Source organism: Cervus canadensis, chromosome 28, assembly GCF_019320065.1.
Source record: "Cervus canadensis isolate Bull #8, Minnesota chromosome 28, ASM1932006v1, whole genome shotgun sequence".
Classification (NCBI taxonomy): Eukaryota; Metazoa; Chordata; class Mammalia; order Artiodactyla; family Cervidae; genus Cervus; species Cervus canadensis.
This window is the reverse complement of record NC_057413.1, coordinates 24561029-24580676: the sequence shown is the minus strand read 5'-3', so window position 1 is coordinate 24580676 and position 19648 is coordinate 24561029. Positions and strand designations below refer to the sequence as shown.

The 19648-nt window shown below is 40.0% G+C and overlaps 3 protein-coding genes across 6 annotated transcripts in view; 1 reads left to right on the top strand and 2 right to left on the bottom strand.

Annotated features, from left to right (window-relative positions):
• KIAA0319 (KIAA0319 ortholog) overlaps positions 1 to 1507 on the bottom strand; it is a 71442-nt gene extending 69935 nt beyond the window's left edge. For all 4 annotated transcript variants that reach the window (XM_043450101.1, XM_043450100.1, XM_043450103.1 and 1 more), the window contains exon 1: positions 1353 to 1507. The gene's annotated coding sequence lies outside the window, so the exon portion shown is untranslated. The remainder of the gene's footprint in view (positions 1 to 1352) is intronic.
• Positions 1508 to 3879: 2372 nt separating this feature from the next.
• TDP2 (tyrosyl-DNA phosphodiesterase 2) lies at positions 3880 to 16148 on the bottom strand. The gene is made up of 7 exons (XM_043449304.1): positions 15866 to 16148; positions 15696 to 15781; positions 11758 to 11937; positions 10925 to 11016; positions 9092 to 9210; positions 7619 to 7789; positions 3880 to 5939 (listed from the first exon to the last, which is right to left on the bottom strand). The coding sequence occupies exons 1-7, from the start codon at positions 16028 to 16030 to the stop codon at positions 5658 to 5660; spliced, it is 1095 nt and encodes a 364-aa protein (XP_043305239.1). The 5' UTR covers positions 16031 to 16148; the 3' UTR covers positions 3880 to 5657.
• Positions 16149 to 16290: 142 nt separating this feature from the next.
• Positions 16291 to 19648, top strand: part of ACOT13 (acyl-CoA thioesterase 13) — a 14797-nt gene continuing 11439 nt past the window's right edge. Inside the window, exon 1 of the mRNA XM_043449307.1 lies at positions 16291 to 16550. Coding sequence (XP_043305242.1) covers positions 16464 to 16550 — 87 coding nt within the window. The 5' untranslated portion in view covers positions 16291 to 16463. The remainder of the gene's footprint in view (positions 16551 to 19648) is intronic.

The window sequence follows — 19648 nt, the reverse complement described above, 5'->3', positions numbered from 1 at the left end:
CATGACCAAACCCAGGCCATCTGACCTGGCAATCTACATCACTGCCCCAGAAATAGTTATGCTTGATTCTACAGATTTATTTAAAGAGAATGCATCTTCTCTGTTTGGCTAGAAGAAATTAAGAAAATTTAACAGCAAATCCATTCTTTTACAATTAAAAATTACCGAGGCTCTCTTTTTTCTTTTTTTTTTTTCTTTTGACTATTTTCATTGCAGTCAGTTTGACTGAATTATTTTTGTTATTCTAAAAGGAAATTAATTTCCTAAATTGGCATCTTAGATGGCAAAGGTGTGATGAATCTATCACCTGAGGTCCTAAAAAAGTCTTGATTATATTTGTATTTCTCTTTTTCAAATTTTTCAAATTCAAAGAGGAATTCAGCTTTCCATATGAAACAAAAGTCTACAGCTGAACTGATATTTCCAGTTTCCCTTGTCCATATGAAAAATCATGTATAATAATAAGCAGAAGATAAAATTTTACATTTGGCATAATTTCAAGAGTCTCCATGATTGTGGTCTTCTTGTAACAAACAATTTGAAACATCTGGACAATGAACATACATTTCAGGAATAAAGAAATAAACACTAACACTTCCTTCAAAATTTCTTGCTCTTTTGAGGGGGTTGTCTGAAATTGACTTTTTCTATTATTATCAAAGATATCATTCAATTTTTCTATTTAAATACTGGAAAAAACACTAACATTTAACCCACAAACAAAAATGTTTAGATGAGAAATCTAGCAATAAAAATGGATGAGTGTGTATATCATATTCTTTTCTCACTCCATATACTTAAGAGAATGAATGATGGAAAGAATGACTCTCACAAACGAGGTTTATGCTCTTGATTACTAATATTGTGATGAATATCCATTCTGTGGAGGAAGTTCAAAGGGAAGGAGGAAAAAGCCATGAAAAGGTTTTTAGCTTCAAATTATGGTTAAGATACACAGACAAAATAAATTTAGCAAATGATAGTAAAGATCACATAAATAATACCAAACGAAGTTTAAAGAAAACCGATTCTACAGGGCTAAGAAATGCAATTCACGAGATTGGGAAAGGATGCAAATTTTCTCGACTCCACCCTACTAAGAAACAATCAATCGGTGCAGTAATCGAGAATAAGCCCTTTCCTAGATGGCCAGAAGAACCTTAAGAAACTCACCTCCTAACTCGGGGCGTCTTGGTTTGATTTTTCTTTGGCATAACCTGCCTACTTGCTGCCCTCTCTTCCCATTACTCGGCCAGAGGGTTGGGAAGGGGGATATTTTATCGAGGCGCTGCTGGCCAGGAGAGACTCTTGCCCAAACCGGAGACAGGATGAGGCAACTGCTGCGCTCTTACCTCCAGCAGTGACAGCGACTGTGGTCACCGCTTCTCTGCGCGGGGCCAATCAGTCCAGCCGGGATTGGCACGGGTCTAGCCAAGATGCAACCAGGAGGGTCCCCGCCCGCCCCTCGCTGCAGCTTCTGCTGGAGCTGGGATAGCGCGCGCCTGTGATTCAGCGCCTTTCTGCTGCGTGGTTACCACGGCAACGCGCGCGCACGCGCACACGTGCCCCCAGGGATGGGAGGGCAGCTGTCTTTGCCCAGTTCTTGGCTCCCAGCTCGTGCTCTAAAGATGGGTACGCAAGTTACCTGGACTCCCACCCCGCAGGAGACCAAACAGAAGGCTTTCGGGCAGCAGGCTGGCCTGCATTGCTCCACCTTTCCTTCACCAACCCCTGAGGCCACCTTGGTCCTAAACAGCCTGGGGATGAGCACCTCTTCCAAATGCAGGGGCCAGGTTCAAGGGAGGCGTGAGCACAGTACTTGGGTCAAAGACCCTTTGCAAATGTCTCCCCCAAAGCAAAGTCACCCACATGCACACGTCCTACTCCTCCAGCGGGAGCCTCTTTAGGCTTCCCTCTAATTTTGAGCACGTGTTGCTTTCTAAAACGAGGATGGAAACCGGTGTTAGGAAGTATTGCATTATGGGAAGGTGATCATTTGAACAATAGAAAACTCCTAAAAAAGAAAGAAAGAAAGAAAGAAAACTCCTGTGTAAGGCTCTCCCTTGCATTTATAGTTTCCTTGTAAGAAAGATGCACACATTGAGGTATGGTAATAGAGAACCGAAAAGAAAGCCAGGGCACTCCTGAGGCCTTCCTTGTACATTCCCATGACTATTAAGTTTAGAGCAGTGCTTATTGGAAACAATGACTTTGGGAGGAATATTTCCTGTTAATTTTGCTTCTGTACCTGTCCTCCCAGGCTGATCAATTGGTATCTCCACTGTTTCAGTCCTGAGTAGTTTTTGATGAACAATCCCCTTCTAGGCTATGCCCTGGCTATGGCTGGACCTTGAATGAGTTACTTGCTTAACCTGTCTTGTCAATTATAAAATAGAGATGGTAATAGCACTTGTAGAAGATGATTGTGAGGATTTGAGGAGTGCACAAAGAACAAACTATTCAGGACTGAAAGAGTGGAAACACCAATTGATCAGGCTGGGAGGACAGGTACAAATTAACCCCGAAGGGAAATTAACAGGAAATATTTCTCCCAGTCATGCAGTAGCTGTAAGATGACATAACAACCTCCTCTAAGAATGACTGCTTTCCTACCAGCCGACCCGCTTTGCTTCACTATTTCCATTAGTAACTAGTGATACCCCACTGCTGAATTCCCCTTCCCTCATGACAGTGTGCAATCCATAGTTCATCCCTGCTTCTCCCAACCTGCCTCTGAAAGAGTAACCCAACAGGACCAATCTCTGATTCCAAGACTCTCCTTCAAAGGAAACCCAAACCTTACAAGACACTCCGTCCTTTCTCTTCTCATAGTGGCATTCCATTGTACCCCCGAGTGCCCTTTCTCCCCACATCAAGAAATCTGATGTACTCAGACAAGAAGGCTGTTCCCAGGAGTCTCTAAATAAAAATTAAGTAATTAATATATGGGCTTAAAAATCTTTACACACACACATATATATATATGCTTACATATACATGTAAGTTTAGCCTAAACTTTTAAAGTCAGAGTCATTACAATGAATATCTATTTTGATATACATAATACATATAATCAGGGAACTTCCCTGGTGGCTAAAACGGTAAAGTGTCTGCCTGCAACACGGGAGACCTGGGTTCAATCCCTGGGTCAGGAAGATCCCCTGGAGAAGGAAATGGCAACCCACTCCAGTACTCTTGCCTGGAAAATCCCATGGATGGAGGAGCCTGGTAGGCTACAGTCCATAGGGTCGCAAAGGGTAGGACATGACTGAGCGACTTCACTTCACTTCACAATACATATAATATCTATTTTCATACTGAATTATGAAAATATTAGCTGCCTCTCTAAGACACAAATGAGAGGCCACTATCATTTCTCTTCAGCGTTTATTGAGCTCCTGCTACATGCTAGACACTATCATAAATACTAAAGATAAAATGATATATTTTTAGTACAGCTTTCCAGACTTTATCTGATCTTTATATGCTGTTGGTTGGGACATTTGTTCTTACTGAACTGCACAATAAAAGACAAGGACATACATTTTTCTGGAGGTGGGAGAAACAGGTCTAGCATGATTCAAGTACTTACCATATCAGTGGCAAAGATGCTGCTTACCATACTGATACGTAAGATTCTCAGTTGGAATTTCAACAAGACTGGAAATAAGGTACACAAAGCTACTATACTGAGAATACCTGAGATTCAAAGTAAAAACTCAAACATGTGCTCTGTAATAACCTAGAAGGGTGGGAATGGGCAGGAGGTGGGAGAGAGATTCAAGAGGGAGGGGACATATGTACACCTATGGTTAATTCATGTTGTTGTATGACAGAAATCAAACCAATACTGTAAACCAATCATCAATTAAAAATAAATACTAGAAAAAGATAGAGTGTCTTTATTCGTGCATGAAGAACTTTTGCCTATGGAAAGCAGATGAAAAGTAGTTTTATCGTTCTTATTCACTTTTAACTTGTTTCTTAGATTTTGTCACTATAAGCAGTAAATGGGAAGGTATTTAACTTGGATGCTGAGTCATATGAAGGAAATGATACTCCTTTCCAGTTTTTAAAACAATTTGGTAATTATTTAATCTAATACACAGTACTACATTTTTTTTTTTATATTTAGCCTGTCACTTATCCAGATTATTTTTGGTAATATAAAGTGTGGTAGAGTTCTTCTAATTCTTCTTTCAAGTGAATAAGCAGTTTGTGCCCCAAACATCCTTTTCTCACAAAAATGAACTATAGCTTTCATAATATATGCTAAAAGATTAGCATTAATTCTTATTTTCTTAAATGACTAACATATACAACTCTTTTCCATTATGACACACCATATGTATAAATTCAGTTTGTCTTTTTTAAGGTGTTTGAGTTGTTAATTTTGACACTCCTGATGAAAACAAGGTTCTGCCACTTCTCATTCCAATTATTTACCACCAGTTTTCCTTTCTGTATACTGAGGAAGTCAATATATTCTTGGTAATACTTGGCAGAATGAGAAGTAATGTAGAAAGCTTCACAAAGGTGAAGCTGCAGTAGCTGTGGAGCCAGAAACAGGAAGCAGGTAATAATTTCAATTCCATCATGAGCACAAAAGCAGGTTAAAACAAACTATAAACAAGCAAAATTCTTTATTTAAAGTATATTCTCTTGGGGAAGAAAAAAAAACATGTTTCCTTAAAGCACATGTAGAAGTGTTCCTTATTCACCTCCTGAAAAAAATTCAGTTTTACAAGCAGTAAAACTAAATGGCTATTTCTCTTTACATATTTTTCTCTTAGAAAAAAAGCCCATTGGGAGACTTCCCTGGTGGTCCAGTGGTTAAGAATCTGCCTTGCAATGCAGGCACCATGGGTTCAGTCCCTGGTCTGGGAAGATCCCACATGTTGTGGGGCAAAGCCTGGGCACCACAGCTAGACAGTCCATGTGGTCAACAAAAGATCCCACATGACTCAGAGGAGATCTCTTGTGCAAAAAAAAAAGAAAAAGAAAAAAAGCCCAATGCCTCTGGAAAACGGACTTTAATCATTATCAAGCCTAACTTTGCCTCTGTTCGGCAACATAACTACAAACACAAATTTTTTTAAGTTAAGGAATTTTAAATCATGAGTTCATTTCTAGCTTACCAATTAGGTACTGTTAACTGACCAAAAATCTGATGGATGATAACTATCAAATTATCTGGATTTATGAAATAGTATTAAAAGATCCAATCCCAAGGACTCTGTAACCGATTTTTTTTTTTTGAAGACTTATTTAAAATATAACTATTTTGGTACCTTATTTAAAAAATAAATCTAATATAAAGGCTAGTCCACAGACAAAATGTGGCCCTGCTTGAAATCCAGCCAGCAGCTACGAGCACTATTAAAAGCTCTGGTAGCCATTGTGACCTTGCATTAAGAGGCCTCACGTTTTCAACACAGGTATGCTTTAGTTTAAATGAATATTAAGATTTAGTTCTGAAATCTGAGGACACAATCCACAAAGTAAAATCACAGTAGCTTTTCCTTCTGTTACAATGATCCAGTTTATAATTCCTCCTTGTTAAACTACCTTTCCAGGACAGATAGAAATTATAATTGAAATTATAATCACAGAACAAAATCACTCCAAACATTGAAAACTCATATTTGAAAAGCAGTTCACAATATTACATCTAAGTTGCACAGAAGACCCCAGTGATCACTGGGAAATCTACCACAGTCCAGTTTTTCTAGCCCAAGCAGGTCCAAACTTTGGGGAATAATGTGGCCACCTTCTGCCGAGGCTCTAAAAAATATTCGATCAAAACGAAGCTTACAAGTAGCAGCTATCCCAAGATTAGAGTTCATTTGTGTATCCCATGTATATTGGCAATGCTTAGGTTTGCCCAAAAACTCCCAGACATCCAAAATGTTGTTGGGTAAACCACCACATTTGGTAACCTGAAAAGAAAAAGAAAGAACTCTTTTCAGTCTTTTTTCCCTTAAATTAAAAAGGTCTTTACCATGACTGCATCTAAGTACAATTTTTCCAGTCAGAATGCCATAGATTATTTGTTGATGCACAAATGCAAAACTGGGTACAACTAGATATTTTATAAAAGTAGTTTACTGCATGATAATAAGTAGGTAATATAAAGATATCAAGAGAGTCAGAGAGGTCTGAAATTTGCCCTTTCTCTTCTAACATAAATAGATCCCTAATTTTGGGTATCAGTTAAAACCCAGAAGGCTGAAAACCCATGGCCTCAGTTATTGTTATTAGTAGTTTTTTAAAAAATGAACATAAGTGTAGAGAAGGCAAAACTGTTACTCTAAGCTATAAATTTAGATGTATACCATTTTATATTATCTAATAATGTCAAATATCTGCAGTGTTTTTTTTGGTTATTTTCTGGTTTTTTTTTTCTTTTAAATAATAGTCATGCTAATGACTGTGAAGTGGTATCTCATCATGGTTTTGATTTGCATTTTTCTCATGACCAATGATATTAAACATCTTTTCAAGTACTTATTGGCCATTTGTATGTCTTCTTTGGAGAAATATCTTAACCTTTTGCCTTTTAAACTTTTTATTTTGTGTTGGGATATGGCTGATTAACAATGTGATAGCTTCCGGTGGACAGAGATGGGATTCAGCCATACATACACGGGATTCAGCCATACATACACATGTATCCATTTCCCCACAAACTCGCCTCCCATTCAGGCTGTCACATAACATTGAGTAGAATTCCATGTGTGTTGTACCCATTTTTTAATGAGGTTTTTTTATCTTTGTATATTTTGAATATCAATCACTCATCAGATATATGACTTGGAAATATTTTCTACCATTCCATGGGTTGCCTTTCACACCCCTGATAATATCCTTTAATGCACAGAAGTTAATTCTGATTACGTCTACCTTATCTATTTTTTCTTTTGTTCTCTGTGCTTTTGGTATCATATCTAAGAAATCACTGCCAAATCCAATGTCATGAAGGTTAAAAAAAAAAAGGTTGAAAAAAGAAAATGTCAATAGGAAGAGTTAGGGAAAACTAGGCTGGTCAAATCTTTGTTCTTCTCACCTTGCAACTAGAGAAAATGAAAATAAAGCGACCTTTGCTAAACTAGAAGAGTTTATTATTTTCTCTACACCCCTCTTTTTAATCAATATATATTGTTTTGTGTTGTCTTTTTCATATGCCATATATATATATTTCACTAATAATGTAAGTCTCCCTGCCTCTGCTTTCCCTGAGTAAGTCAAGTAGTGCAGTCTAAATAATTATTCACTGAACTGCATCTGCAAGACCACTTACAAGTAATGAACAAATGAAGGTCCTAGTTTTAACAGCTTTAGTCAAAAGAAACCTAGGGGACTTCCCTGGTGGTCCAGTGGCTAAAACTCTGCGCTCCCAATGCAGGAGGCCCCTGTGTGATCCCTAGTCAGATCCCACATGCTTCAACTAAGAGTTCACATGCTGCAACTAAACACCCCACATGCCACAACGAAGATCCAGTGCAGCCATGAACAAAATAAAAAAAAAAAAAAACCCCACACCAAAAACACAAGAAATCTAAATGAATTTCCACAGCAATAAACTGCCCATAAACACTGAACTGACTTCATCACTCACTTCCTGATCCCTGAGATTTGTATCTCCAGCAAATATAACTGTAGCTGATTCTGGAGCCTCTTGCATTTTCTCTAAAACCATTTTCAACTGATTCATTCGTTCCTTAGCATGCCCTCTGGTGCTTTCCAAATGAGAAGTCATAAGGCAAAGTTCATTTCCTGATACACTCACCTGCAACAAGACAAATGAGAAGAGTTGAGAAAATGATCCACTGTTAACACTGAACTCTGTTAACAGAATCAGTAATTATTCAATTGATTGGTTATATATTAATATTCATTAAAGTGAAACTGTATCATCAGCACTGGGCTTATCTCTAAAAGGTCAAAGAAGACTCCCAAAGAATACTGGGCAAGGCCACTAATACTTCAAGACCTAACCCAAAGTCCACTCCACTGTGAGCCCTTTCCCAATGTCCCAGGTCTGTGGCTCCCTCTTCCATCCTCCTACAGCACACTGTAGACTGTTCGTAAGATTATAAATTGCAACACAATTACCTCTCTCCTACAAAGCTGTTGAATCATTCGAATCATCTACTATAGTATCGAGAGCCTGGCACATAGGTAATTCAAAATAATATCAGTAAAATGATTAATGAATGAATGAGAATCACTTACCATTTGCAATGAAGATAACAACAATGTAAGACCTGTCAATATTTCAACTAATTGCCTGCAGAGTCAAGTCCAAATTCTTTTATACTGGGCATTCATGATCTCTTATAATCTGGATCCAACCTACTTTACTAGCCTCTCATCACACTACCCCTCTTTGTACCCTCTACACTCAACTGAATAGAACACTCATTTCGAGCTATATGTGCCTTCTTTCATATAAACATACCCTGCTATTTGCAATTTGCACAAGTTTGCTCATGGTGGTTCTGCCACCAGCACTGTTCTTAATGTCTATATTTTACGTATTTTTCAGGGCCCAATTCAAATACAACTTCCATCATGAAACCGTCACTAAACAATGCAGCTAAAAGTCATCTCTTCTTCCTCTAAGCTTTCAAGGCACATGATTACACCTCTCCTACAGCATTTATGCCTTTCCTTTATTTTAGCTACTATACATATAATCTCTCCCCTGCTAATATACGAATTCTATGAGAGCAAGACCTATTTGACTAATTTTTGAAAGACTCACAGAATCCAACACAGTACCAATTACAGTACATTTAATTAAAAAAAAAAACCAAAAACTAGAAAGCAAATGTGGAATGTTAGCAAACTCATATATTAAGAAAATATCTAATGAATCAAGGATCTTATTTTTACAAATTTTCTATATTTGAAATGTGTCTAAAAATTTAATTTATAAAGTTCTCTTAGACTATTTAAAAGAACCTGTAAGTGAGGAGTAAACATTTCTATAAATACAATGTTTTATTTTTTTTAAAAGACATCATCAGGGAGCTATGAAAAAACTGGTTCATTCTTCTTTTTAAGTCAATTTAAAAAAATTACTTACATGCACACACAAAAGGTTTCTCATCATTTGCGTATTTGGAAAAGGAATAATTTCTTGGCTTTTAAACTTCACTCTCGATTTCTTCAACATTATAGCTGTGAAATATCCTTCTTCACGACCTTCAAGTGTTTGTGGAAAAGAACGTAGGCTGAGAGGTCAGAGGTATTTGCAGTTTACCCCAAGTTCCCCTACTGAAAATTCTATTTTAACAAACAGGTACAGAATTTAAATGGATCTACATCTTAAGAGTAAACTATTACTTCAGAATAGTTGAAGATGGCCAACCAAGTCCCAACATAATTGAAGTATGGAAGAATTACAAAAATGTAGCTGGAAATACAGAATACAAAAATAAAAATGAATTTACATAAATGCCCCAAACAGTTAACAGTGCTAATATCAAATATAAAAATTTGAAAAAATGTTGAAAGGCAAGAGTATGGGACAAATTGAGGCAACTTGATATGAAGTTACTTTTAACTCTGAAAGCACCAGAAAAATCACAGGAGGGGAATAAAAAATTTAGAAAGTAAAAACTTGCAAGAAGAAAAGAGAACAGAAGTGGGGGGCAGTGAATAAGAGCTTCCCAGTTTTTCAGAGAGCGAAGCAGACGGAGAAGGGCTGGCTGGTTTAATCAGAACAGAGGGAAACCAGGAAAAGAAGAAAAGGGAGAGAAGGGAGGAAGAACTGGAGAGGGAGGGGCAGGAAGGAGGGTATCAGACTAGAAAGACAGCAGGTGGGCAAGGCAGCAGGAGGAAAGGAGGAGGGAGACAGAGGGAGGAAAGGAGAAAGAGAAAAAAGAATTTTCTAGAACCAAAGGTGATGAATCTCCAGACTGAAAGGTCCTACCAAGTGTTAAGCATAATAGATGAAAAAACACTGGCTTTAGAAGAAGAGGTTCAAAGTTTCCTGAACAGGAATTTGAATGGCATCAGACTTAAGATCATCAATAATGGAAACCAGAAAATACTGAAATCATGCTTTCAAAATTCTGCAGGAAAATGACTTTCTACCTAGAAATCTATGTCCAGCCAAACTAACAAAGAACTCTGAGGATAAAACACTGGCACATGCAAATAGGATGGGATTCAAACACTTCACTCCCTCTCCACTACTTCTTAGAAAGTCACTAGAGAATGTGCGCCAACAAAATGAGGAAGTAAAGCAAGAAGGGATAAAGCAGGGGATTCAGAAAACAAGAGAAGAGAAGACAGGCAAAAGGAATCCCCAAGAGAATGCAGAAAAGTTGTCCCACAAAGAGAGAGAGAAAAAGACGAAGAGAATTCTCCCTTCAGCAATTCTGGATTAAAAGGTAAATCAAAATTGAAATCATATACTATGCAAAAGTGAAAGTCAAAGAAAACATGAGATTTAGCCAAAAATCATGAAATGAAGCCGAAGTGGTACACTAAATGCACTTAATAAACACAAAATAGATGAAAAGTAAAAAACTAAAATATTAAGAGCAAAAAGGTAGAAAAAAGAACAAAACAAAAAGAAATTGGTAAAGACTCTTTGAAAAACATAACCACAATGTGATCATCACACTTGAACATTCTCCAACAATTTGATTTCACCAAAAAGCTAATTCATGCCTTAAATTTTGGCAATTTACATTTTTCTGAAAAATCATCCATTTTAACCACTTCTTCACAAATAGTATCTTCTCCTATGATTTTTTTTAGTATCGGAGAGTGTGACTTCTTTTACTCAAGCTTACTTTATTTGCGCTTTTTCCCCCCATGTTCCAATTGTTTAACTTTGATTTATCTCTCTCCTTGACTTGTTTTGCAAAAAAAAAAAAGACAAGTTAAATAACTGAAAAATTGGTACCTGTAATAATCTCGTAATTACTTGCTTTCTTCTTTAGGTAGGCATAATATGGGGGAATAACTTCCTGTAGAAATATCACATCAGGGCTGTACCTAATTAAACACATCAATTTATGATAAGTACCAGGTATACCATTTCATTTGCAGCTACCTATTAGGAAAATACCACAGCATAAAAGAAACACAAAATTACAGTCCTCTAGGACACCTACTATTTGATGTTTACATTGATCTTTGATAACTATAAAATGAGAAAGATCTGTGCTACTTAACACATAATACTGTAAAGATCAAATTAAAAAAAAAAACCATATATATGACAACCCTTTAAAGTCAGAAGAACTGGAATCACTGACAGTAGACACCCAGTAATATTAAGAGCTTCCAATTGTCTTATACTCTAATAGATGCCTAAAGTGTTGTTGTCTCTTTCTGTCCTCTTGAAACGGTTATTATCCATGATGAAGAAAATGGAGCTCCGAGCTCCAGAGAATTGAAGTGGTTCTCAAGTGGTTCTACAAGGTCACAGAGCCAGTGTGTGGCAGATACAGATCACACTGGCAATTTTCTTTTCACAGCAATAATTACATAACAAGTTTAGTAAGTAAAATAGTACCAGAAGGCTTCAAACAAAAGTTAGTGTTCCCTCTGAACTCCAACCCACAGTCCTGCTCCCAGAGGCAATCACTCCTGATTCTTTCTGGTATTTCCTCTGACAGCTGGACTCTGAAGTCAGGACTGATTGCAAAGCCCATAACCTTGATCTATTACCCTCCTTGTAGGCAGGTAAGACACATTATCACACTATCATGAAACAGATGTAATAATACTTACAAAGCTAAATATGAACACACCCCTCGAGCCCTCTCTAGCAGATTGTTCATGTCCAATCCATCAATATTCCAGGTAATGAAAGAGAATATGCTGCCATCTTCTTGCTGAACACTTTTATCTTCAGATGTGCTGGTTTTAGAACTAACGGAATCATTTGTCTCTTCCTTGGTTAGGTCAACACTGCCAAGAGCAGAATGAAACATAACTCTGCAAATAATCTAGAAACTGATTAACTTAAAAATTATTTTTCAAATCTTTGTAGCCCTCATTTTACAGGTAAGTAAAATTCTCTTGCTAAAATTGGATTTGTTATTTTTATTGCAATTCATTATCAATTTTGAATTTCATATTTATTCTTAGTCTTCCTCATTGCAAAGTTGGGCAGGGGGTAAGTACGTTTTAAGAGTTCTAAACTACCTGCTTATAGAAGAGCAAGAGTCTGATGACTACAGAAAACTAGACTCTGTGTTATGCAAAAGTCTGTTCACTTAGAACCAACTTGATATCCCTCAGTGATATAGGTAATTAAAATAATTTTATAGACTACAGCCCCAAATTAGATTGAGTATGTAAGATTTCCACATTTATTTGGATTCATTTTAAATCATATTTGAAATATGGTGCCAGACAAAGAATGGCTACAATTTTGTTATTTGCCTCACTGAGAAGGGAAGTCCAATGAACACCCTTCTCCTTGAATCTGGGCTTTAGTGACTTGATCAACAGAACACAGTGAAAAGGATATTCTGGGATTTCTGAGGCTTGGCCATTAGAAGCCTTGCAGCTTTCACTCCAGTCTTTCGGAACCTCTGTCCAAGAACCCTGAGCTCTCACACGAGCAGTCTGACTGCTCTGTGACTGCCATGCTGGAGAGACCACATGTGTGGGTTCTAGTCCTCAGGCCTGCCTGACTCCACCTCCCCCATCAAGGCCCGGACATTGGCGTGGAGGGGAAAACATTACTAAAAGTTGACTCCTAAACGTTTATATCACACACACAAATTTAAGAACTAGGGTTTTGTATTTATAATTTTAGTATATTTAATGCCAGTAATTTAACTTCTTTTAGAAAATTGAATTGTATTTTATGGCCTTGCCACGCAGCTGGCAGGATCTGAGTTCCCCAATTAAGAACTGAACCCCAGCAACAGCAGTAAAAGCTCCAAGTCTTAACCACTGGAACACCAGGGAACTCTCCCCCTCCCCAATTTTTTTTTTAATTAAAATATAATTAACCAGTATTAGGGACAAATCCATATCAGGGGCCTCCTGATTTAACGCACTGAGGAGGACACCCTACCACTCTGTGTCACATAGTATAATGTATATAAAACATACCAGTTTCAGGTACATAATATAATGATTCAATATTTGTATACACTGCAAAATGCTCACCACTGTAAGTCAACTATAAACTTCCTTTGGAAATAATTTCAGACTTTCAGAAAACAGTAAAAAGAATTCTACTCACCATTCATACAAATAAATGTTAACATTTTACTTATTTAACATTTACTTGCTTTACTTGTTATTCAGAAACATTTGCGTAAGTATTTTGAATGCACTGATACCCTGGAGAAGGAAATGGCAACCCACTCCCTATTCTTGCCTGGAGAAGCCCATGGACAGAGAAGCCTGGCAGGCTACAGTCCACGGGGTCAAAAAAAGTTGGACACGACTGAGTGCGCAAACACACACACCTAAAGATAAGGACATACATATATACCCTAGTACATGATAAGAAAAGCAACAAAGGAGGAAGAAAAAGGTTCTAGGCAGAGGTGATAAATATCTTTACAAGAGCTGAAAGGCAAGAAAAAAAGGACCCACTGGAGAAAAGAAAAGTTTGACATGTCTAGAATGTAAACTCAAGTGGGCCTTAGGAAGCATCACTATGAACAAAGCTAGTTGAGGAGATGGAATTCCAGTTGACCTATTTCAAATCCTAAAAGATGATGCTGTGAAAGTGCTGCATGCAATATGCCAGCAAATCTGGAAAACTCAGCAGTGACCACAGGACTGGAAACGGTCAGTTTTCATTCCAATCCCAAAGAAGGGCAATGCCAAAGAATGCTCAAACTACCGCACAACTGCACTAATCTCACACGATAGCAAAGTAATGTTCAAAATTCTCCAAGCCAGGCTTCAACAATACGTGAACCATGAACTTCCAGACGTTCAAGCTGGATTTAGAAAAGGCAGAGGAATCAGAGATCAAACTGCCAACATCTGTTGGATTATAGAAAAAGCTAGAGAATTCCAGAAAAACATCCACTTCTGCTTTATTGACTACGCCGAAGCCTTTGACTGTGTGGATCACAACAAACTGTGGAAAATTCTTCAAGAGATGGGAATACCAGACCACCTGACCTGCCTCCTGAGAAATCTGTATGCAGGTCAAGAAACAACAGTTAGAACTGGACACAGAACAACAGACTGGTTCCAAATAGGGAAAGGAGCACGTCAAGGCTGTATACTGTCACCCTGCTTATTTAACTTATATGCAAAATACATCATGAGAAACGCTGGGCTGGATGAAGCACAAGCTGGAATCAAGATTGTCGGGAGAAATATCAATAACCTCAGATATGCAGATGACACCACCCTTATGGCAGAAAGTGAAGAGGAACTGAAGAGCCTCTTGATGAAAGTGAAAGAGGAGAGTGAAAAAGTTGGCTTAAAACTCAACATTCAAAAAACTAAGACCATGGCATAGTTCCATCACTTCATGGCAAACAGATGGGGAAACGATGGAAACACTGACATAATTTATTTTCTTGGGCTCCAAAATCACAGCAGATGGTAACTGCAGTCACAAAATTAAAAGACGCCTGCCCCTTGGAAGAAAAGCTATAACCAACCTAAACAGCATATTAAAATGCAGAGACATTACTTTGCCGACAAAGGTCTGACTAGTCAAAGCTGTGGTTTTTCCAGGAGTCATGTATGGATGAGAGAGTTGGACCATAAAGAAAGTTGAGCGCCAAAGAATTGATGCTGTTGAACTGTGGTGTTGGAGAAGACTCTTGAGAGTCCCTTGGACTGCAAGGAGATCCAACCAGTCCATCCTAAAGGAAATCAGTGCTGAATATTCATTGGAAGGACTGATGCTGAAGCTGAAACTCCAATACTTTGGCCACCTGATAAGAAGAAATGACTTACTGGAAAAAACTCTGACGTTGGGAAAGATTGAAGGCAGGAGAAGAAGGGGACGACAGAGGATGAGATGGTTGGATGACATCACCGACTGGACGGACATGAGTTTGAACAAGCTCTGGGAGATGGTGATGGATAGGGAAGCCTCGTGTGCTGCAGTCCATGGGGTCGCAAAGAGTTGGACACGACTAAGCAACTGAACTGACTGACTGACATGCCTGGAAGTTTTGTGGGGTAGGAAAGAGAGCGTGACAGGAGAGGAACCCAGAAAGACAGGCAGTGGTCAAACCGTGGGGAAACGTGTAAGGCATACCGACTTTAAGAGCAGAAGTGCAGGAACTGGGGAGGAAGCAGTGGAATAACAGGGGCGGATGCGCATTTTATAAAAACCATTATCATGGCCGGCCAGCAGAGAGTAAACAAACAATAGGAAGCAAGGAGACTTCCAAGCTACCATTCTTCAGTAGAGGATTTTGTGTCTCATCCATTTCGAAACGCTCGCTTACCTATTCCTTACACCTGGAATAAAAAACTACATTTCTGATATTTCTCCCTCGGACTCCAAAGTACATCCTAAGTGACACAGCCTGGACTTCTCGGGAGAAACGTGAGCCCCGCTGCTGGGGCAGGTCACATCTACACCAACCCTCCTCCTTCGGCTACTCAGACCCAAGGCCCGTCTCTGCGCAGACCCGCCGCCTAACTCGATGGCGGGTCCTGGATGCCCAACGCAATCGGGTACCGGACTGCCTCCGCCCGAACCCCGGCCGGTCGTCACCCACCAGGACTCGGGCTCAGAGGGGGACTCAGGACGGCTTTCTGAAGCGCTCTCCTCCACGTTCGGCTCGAAGTAGGAGTTCAGCGCTCTCTGCAAAACAAAGACACAGGGATGGGACGTACGCCTGCACCACGAAGGTGAAGAGCCGGCAAGAGAGAAGCAGCGAAAGCTTACTTCCATCTCCCAGTCGTTCTCCGCCAGGTAGCACTGAGCCACAGCGGCGTCGCAACTCGCGACCGAAGCAAACTCCACACACAGGAGTCTCCGCTTCTTCACCTCGGGCTCCCCCTCCTCCAGCTCCGCCTCCGGCCCAGCCTCCGGCCCGCTGTTCCGCTTCATGGGTTCCCGGCACTTTCACCGCACCTTGAACCCGGCCGGGAGTTGGTGGGGTGGGTGGGGGGCGGGGACAGTCAGGCGCCAGACTCTGCACAGGCGCCGAGCGCCCGCGGCGCTAGCCCATCCACCGCCCGCGAGAAAACACGCTTGCCTCTCGGAAGATGGTAGAGCGCCTGCGCAGCAAGAAAGTCGGCCCGGGATGGCGCGGGCCAAACGGCGCATGCGTGCGCTATCAAAACGCGCTAGACGTCAGTGCGCCAGCTGCCGGGGTGAGGGACAATTGCGGCGGGTGCGCTCGACGGCAGACCTGGAACGCTCTTCGGGTCTAGAGGGCTGTTGACCCTTTGTGTCCTTGTTCTTTTGCGAACTTCGGGGCTCCCCTGCTCTTCCAAGACTCGGTCTTAAGTGGGGCCTGGGAGCCGGCGATCGGTCCACGATGATCTGGTTGAAGAAGGCAAAGACTCTGCTGGAGTGGACAACGCTCTCAGGCAAATTTAACAGTTTCGACAGAAACCTGGAAAAGGTATTAGAGGCGAAGGCGCGGTTTCTAACGAAGGGAAAGAAAGCGCCCTCCTTGGTTCGTGGGTGAACGCTGGATAAGTTGTCTCTGGCTAGATTCTTTTGGATTGAGTTCCTAAACTCACCTTAGTAGTAATGATTACTGCTTTGATTGAGCAGAGTTATGTGCTAGGTGTGCCTACGTTCATTTGTCCTTTTTTAAAAGGAAAAGGTTAAGTGGGTAAGTCAGCAAAATGGGTTTATCTCAGGAATGGCAGAGGAGTTACATGCAAACTGAGGCTAACCATGGGCAAGTCCTCAGCTGTTCTTCTATAGAGAGAATAGGAGACAGTTCAGAGGGGCTGTTTTGAACAAGTTCTTGGAGGAGAGGAGAGTCGGGTTTGTGGTGGTGTCTCACTGATTGAGTTGCGGAGGTTTCTTAGCTTGTTGCTGATAAAATCTTCCTTTTTCCTGCTGGGATTTATAAAGTAAACTGGGAGGAGTGTTAACTGGGGGAAAGTTCCCCCTTTAGGGCTTCACCACCCCCTTTGGAAGGAGGTGTTTTATAATAATTATTATATAATCACAACATTGTATAATTAAAAAGAAATAAGTTAAATTAATTTTAGTAAAATAGTTTAACAAAAATATTTTAACATGTAGTCAATACAAAAAGGGCTAACTTTCTGTACTTTGAAATCTCGTGTGAACTGTACACTTAAAGCACATCTCAGTTCATACTAGCCGTGTTTGAAGTGCTCGCTACTGACAGGTGGCTAGCGGCTACCGCATTAACTGCACAGGTCGGTATCATGATAGGTGCTCTGTGTGTTAACTTGATCAAAAATAGATTTTGCAGTTGTTTCCTGTGGGCAGATTTGCTCAGGCTAAATAGGTTTATGCATAGTGATTTGTAAATCTAGTCATGAACATGGTTTCTTTTACTGTGAGTTTTAAGGTAATGTGATCTAGACCAGCGGTTCTCAATTCGGGGTGGTTTTGCTCCCCATGGGACATTTGGTAGTGTCCTGCCACCCTTATGGCAGAAAGTGAAGAGGAACTAAAGAGCCTCTTGATGAAAGTGCAAGAGGAGAGTGAAAAAGTTGGCTTAAAGCTCAACATTCAGAAAACTAAGATCATAGCATCTGGTCCCATCACTTCATGGGAAATAGATGGGGAAACAGTGTCAGACTTTATTTTTTTGGGGGCTCCAAAATCACTGCAGATGGTGATTGCAGCCATGAAATTAAAAGACGCTTACTCCTTGGAAGGAAAGTTATGACCATCCTAGATAGCATATTAAAAAGCAGAGACATTACTTTGCCAACAAAGATCTGTCTAGTCAAGGCTATGATTTTTCCAGTGGTCACGTATGGATGTGAGAGTTGGACTGTGAAGAAAGCTGAGCGCCGAAAAATTGATGCTCTGAACTGTGGAGAAGACTCTTGGGAGAGTCCCTTGGACTGCAAGGAGATTCAACCAGTCCATCCTAAAGATCAGTCCTGGGTGTTCATTGGAAGGACTGATACTGAAGCTGAAACTCCAATACTTTGGCCACCTCATGTGAAGAGTTGACTCACTGGAAAAGACCCTGATGCTGGGAGGGATTGGGGGCAGCAGGAGAAGGGGACAACAGAGGATGAGATGGCTGGATGGTATCACCAACTCGATGGACACGAGTTTGAGTAAACTCCGGGAGTTGGTGATGGACAGAGAGGCCTGGCGGCTGTGATTCATGGGGTCAGAAAGAGTCGGACACGACTGAGCGACTGAACTGAACTGAGACATTTTTGATTACCAGAACAGGAATGTGGTAGGAGTGGTGGGACTGGCATCTAGTGAGTAGAGTGGAGGGATGCTGCCAAACATCCCCAGTGCACAGATTCCCTCCCTCTGTCCCCACAGCAGAGAATGGTCCAGTCCAAATGTCAGCAGTGCTGAGATTTTGAAAACTTGATTTAAAACCATGCTCTTAATCATTCACTTTGACCTAGGTCAAAAGTAGATAAATTGCTACTCTTATTCTATGTACGTATAAACCATGTCTTTGCACTGGACTTAGAGTTGACTGTTCAAATCATATGATTTCTTTCTCTAAATCTCTGGTTAATAATTCTTTAAAGTCTAGTTTTTGTGCCTTACAGGATCTTGCTGATAAATCATTTTACGTCAAAAAATTGTTTCTTTGGTGATTTAAATATGACACCAGAGATTCTTCAAGGCAAGAAATGCTCACTTTTAAGTACAGGATTTTAAAATGCAAGATTACTGTTAAAATTAAACTGGAGTAAAAGATGTACATGGTCTCTCAGACACACTTGTCCTCTTACCCCATTGCTTTTGTAAAGACTAGAAGGAATAATGTTTCTGGGTGTAAGAAGCAAGTGAGATGTACAGAACTATTGTGTCAAGTCTGCCCCATTACCCACTCCCACAAAGTCAATGAATCAAGTACAAAAACACTGGAAAATTTGGCTGATAATATTCCAAAGAGGATTTTGTTTTGGGGACAGATGTTTGGAGATAGCATATAGAATCTGAAAAATGATAGTAACTTTCTGTCCCTCTACAAATGATCTGGCAAATTGAAAATTAGTTCTGGTATAGATGTCAAGTCAATGCATGAGATTGTACCTTATACTGCTTTATCTTAGCCTGTCCTCTTTTTTTTAAAAAACCTCTGTTTTATCAGTGTTTATAAACACCCACAGAACCTATCTTTTTTTTTTTTTTTTTTTTAGAACCTATCTTTTATAAAGCACTGATACAGAAAGACTAACACTCAAAATAAAGTCCTGATGTTGCTATAAGATCACTTTTAAATCAGTCAACAAACTAAGTACTGTGAGATTATAAAGAAATACCCATCGACTTCCCAGGTGGTAAACTGTCCACCTGCCAGTGCAGGAGACGCAGGAGACGCAGGTTCGATTCCTCAGTTGGGAAGATCCCCTGGAGGAGGAAGTGGCAACCCACTCCAGTATTCTTACCTAGAAGATTCCATGGACACTGACAGGAGCCTGACAGGGTACATTTTATGGGGTCTCAAAGAGTCAGACATGACTGAGTGTGTGCACATACACACACCACACACTCCCCATCACAATTCCTCACCCTTATCAT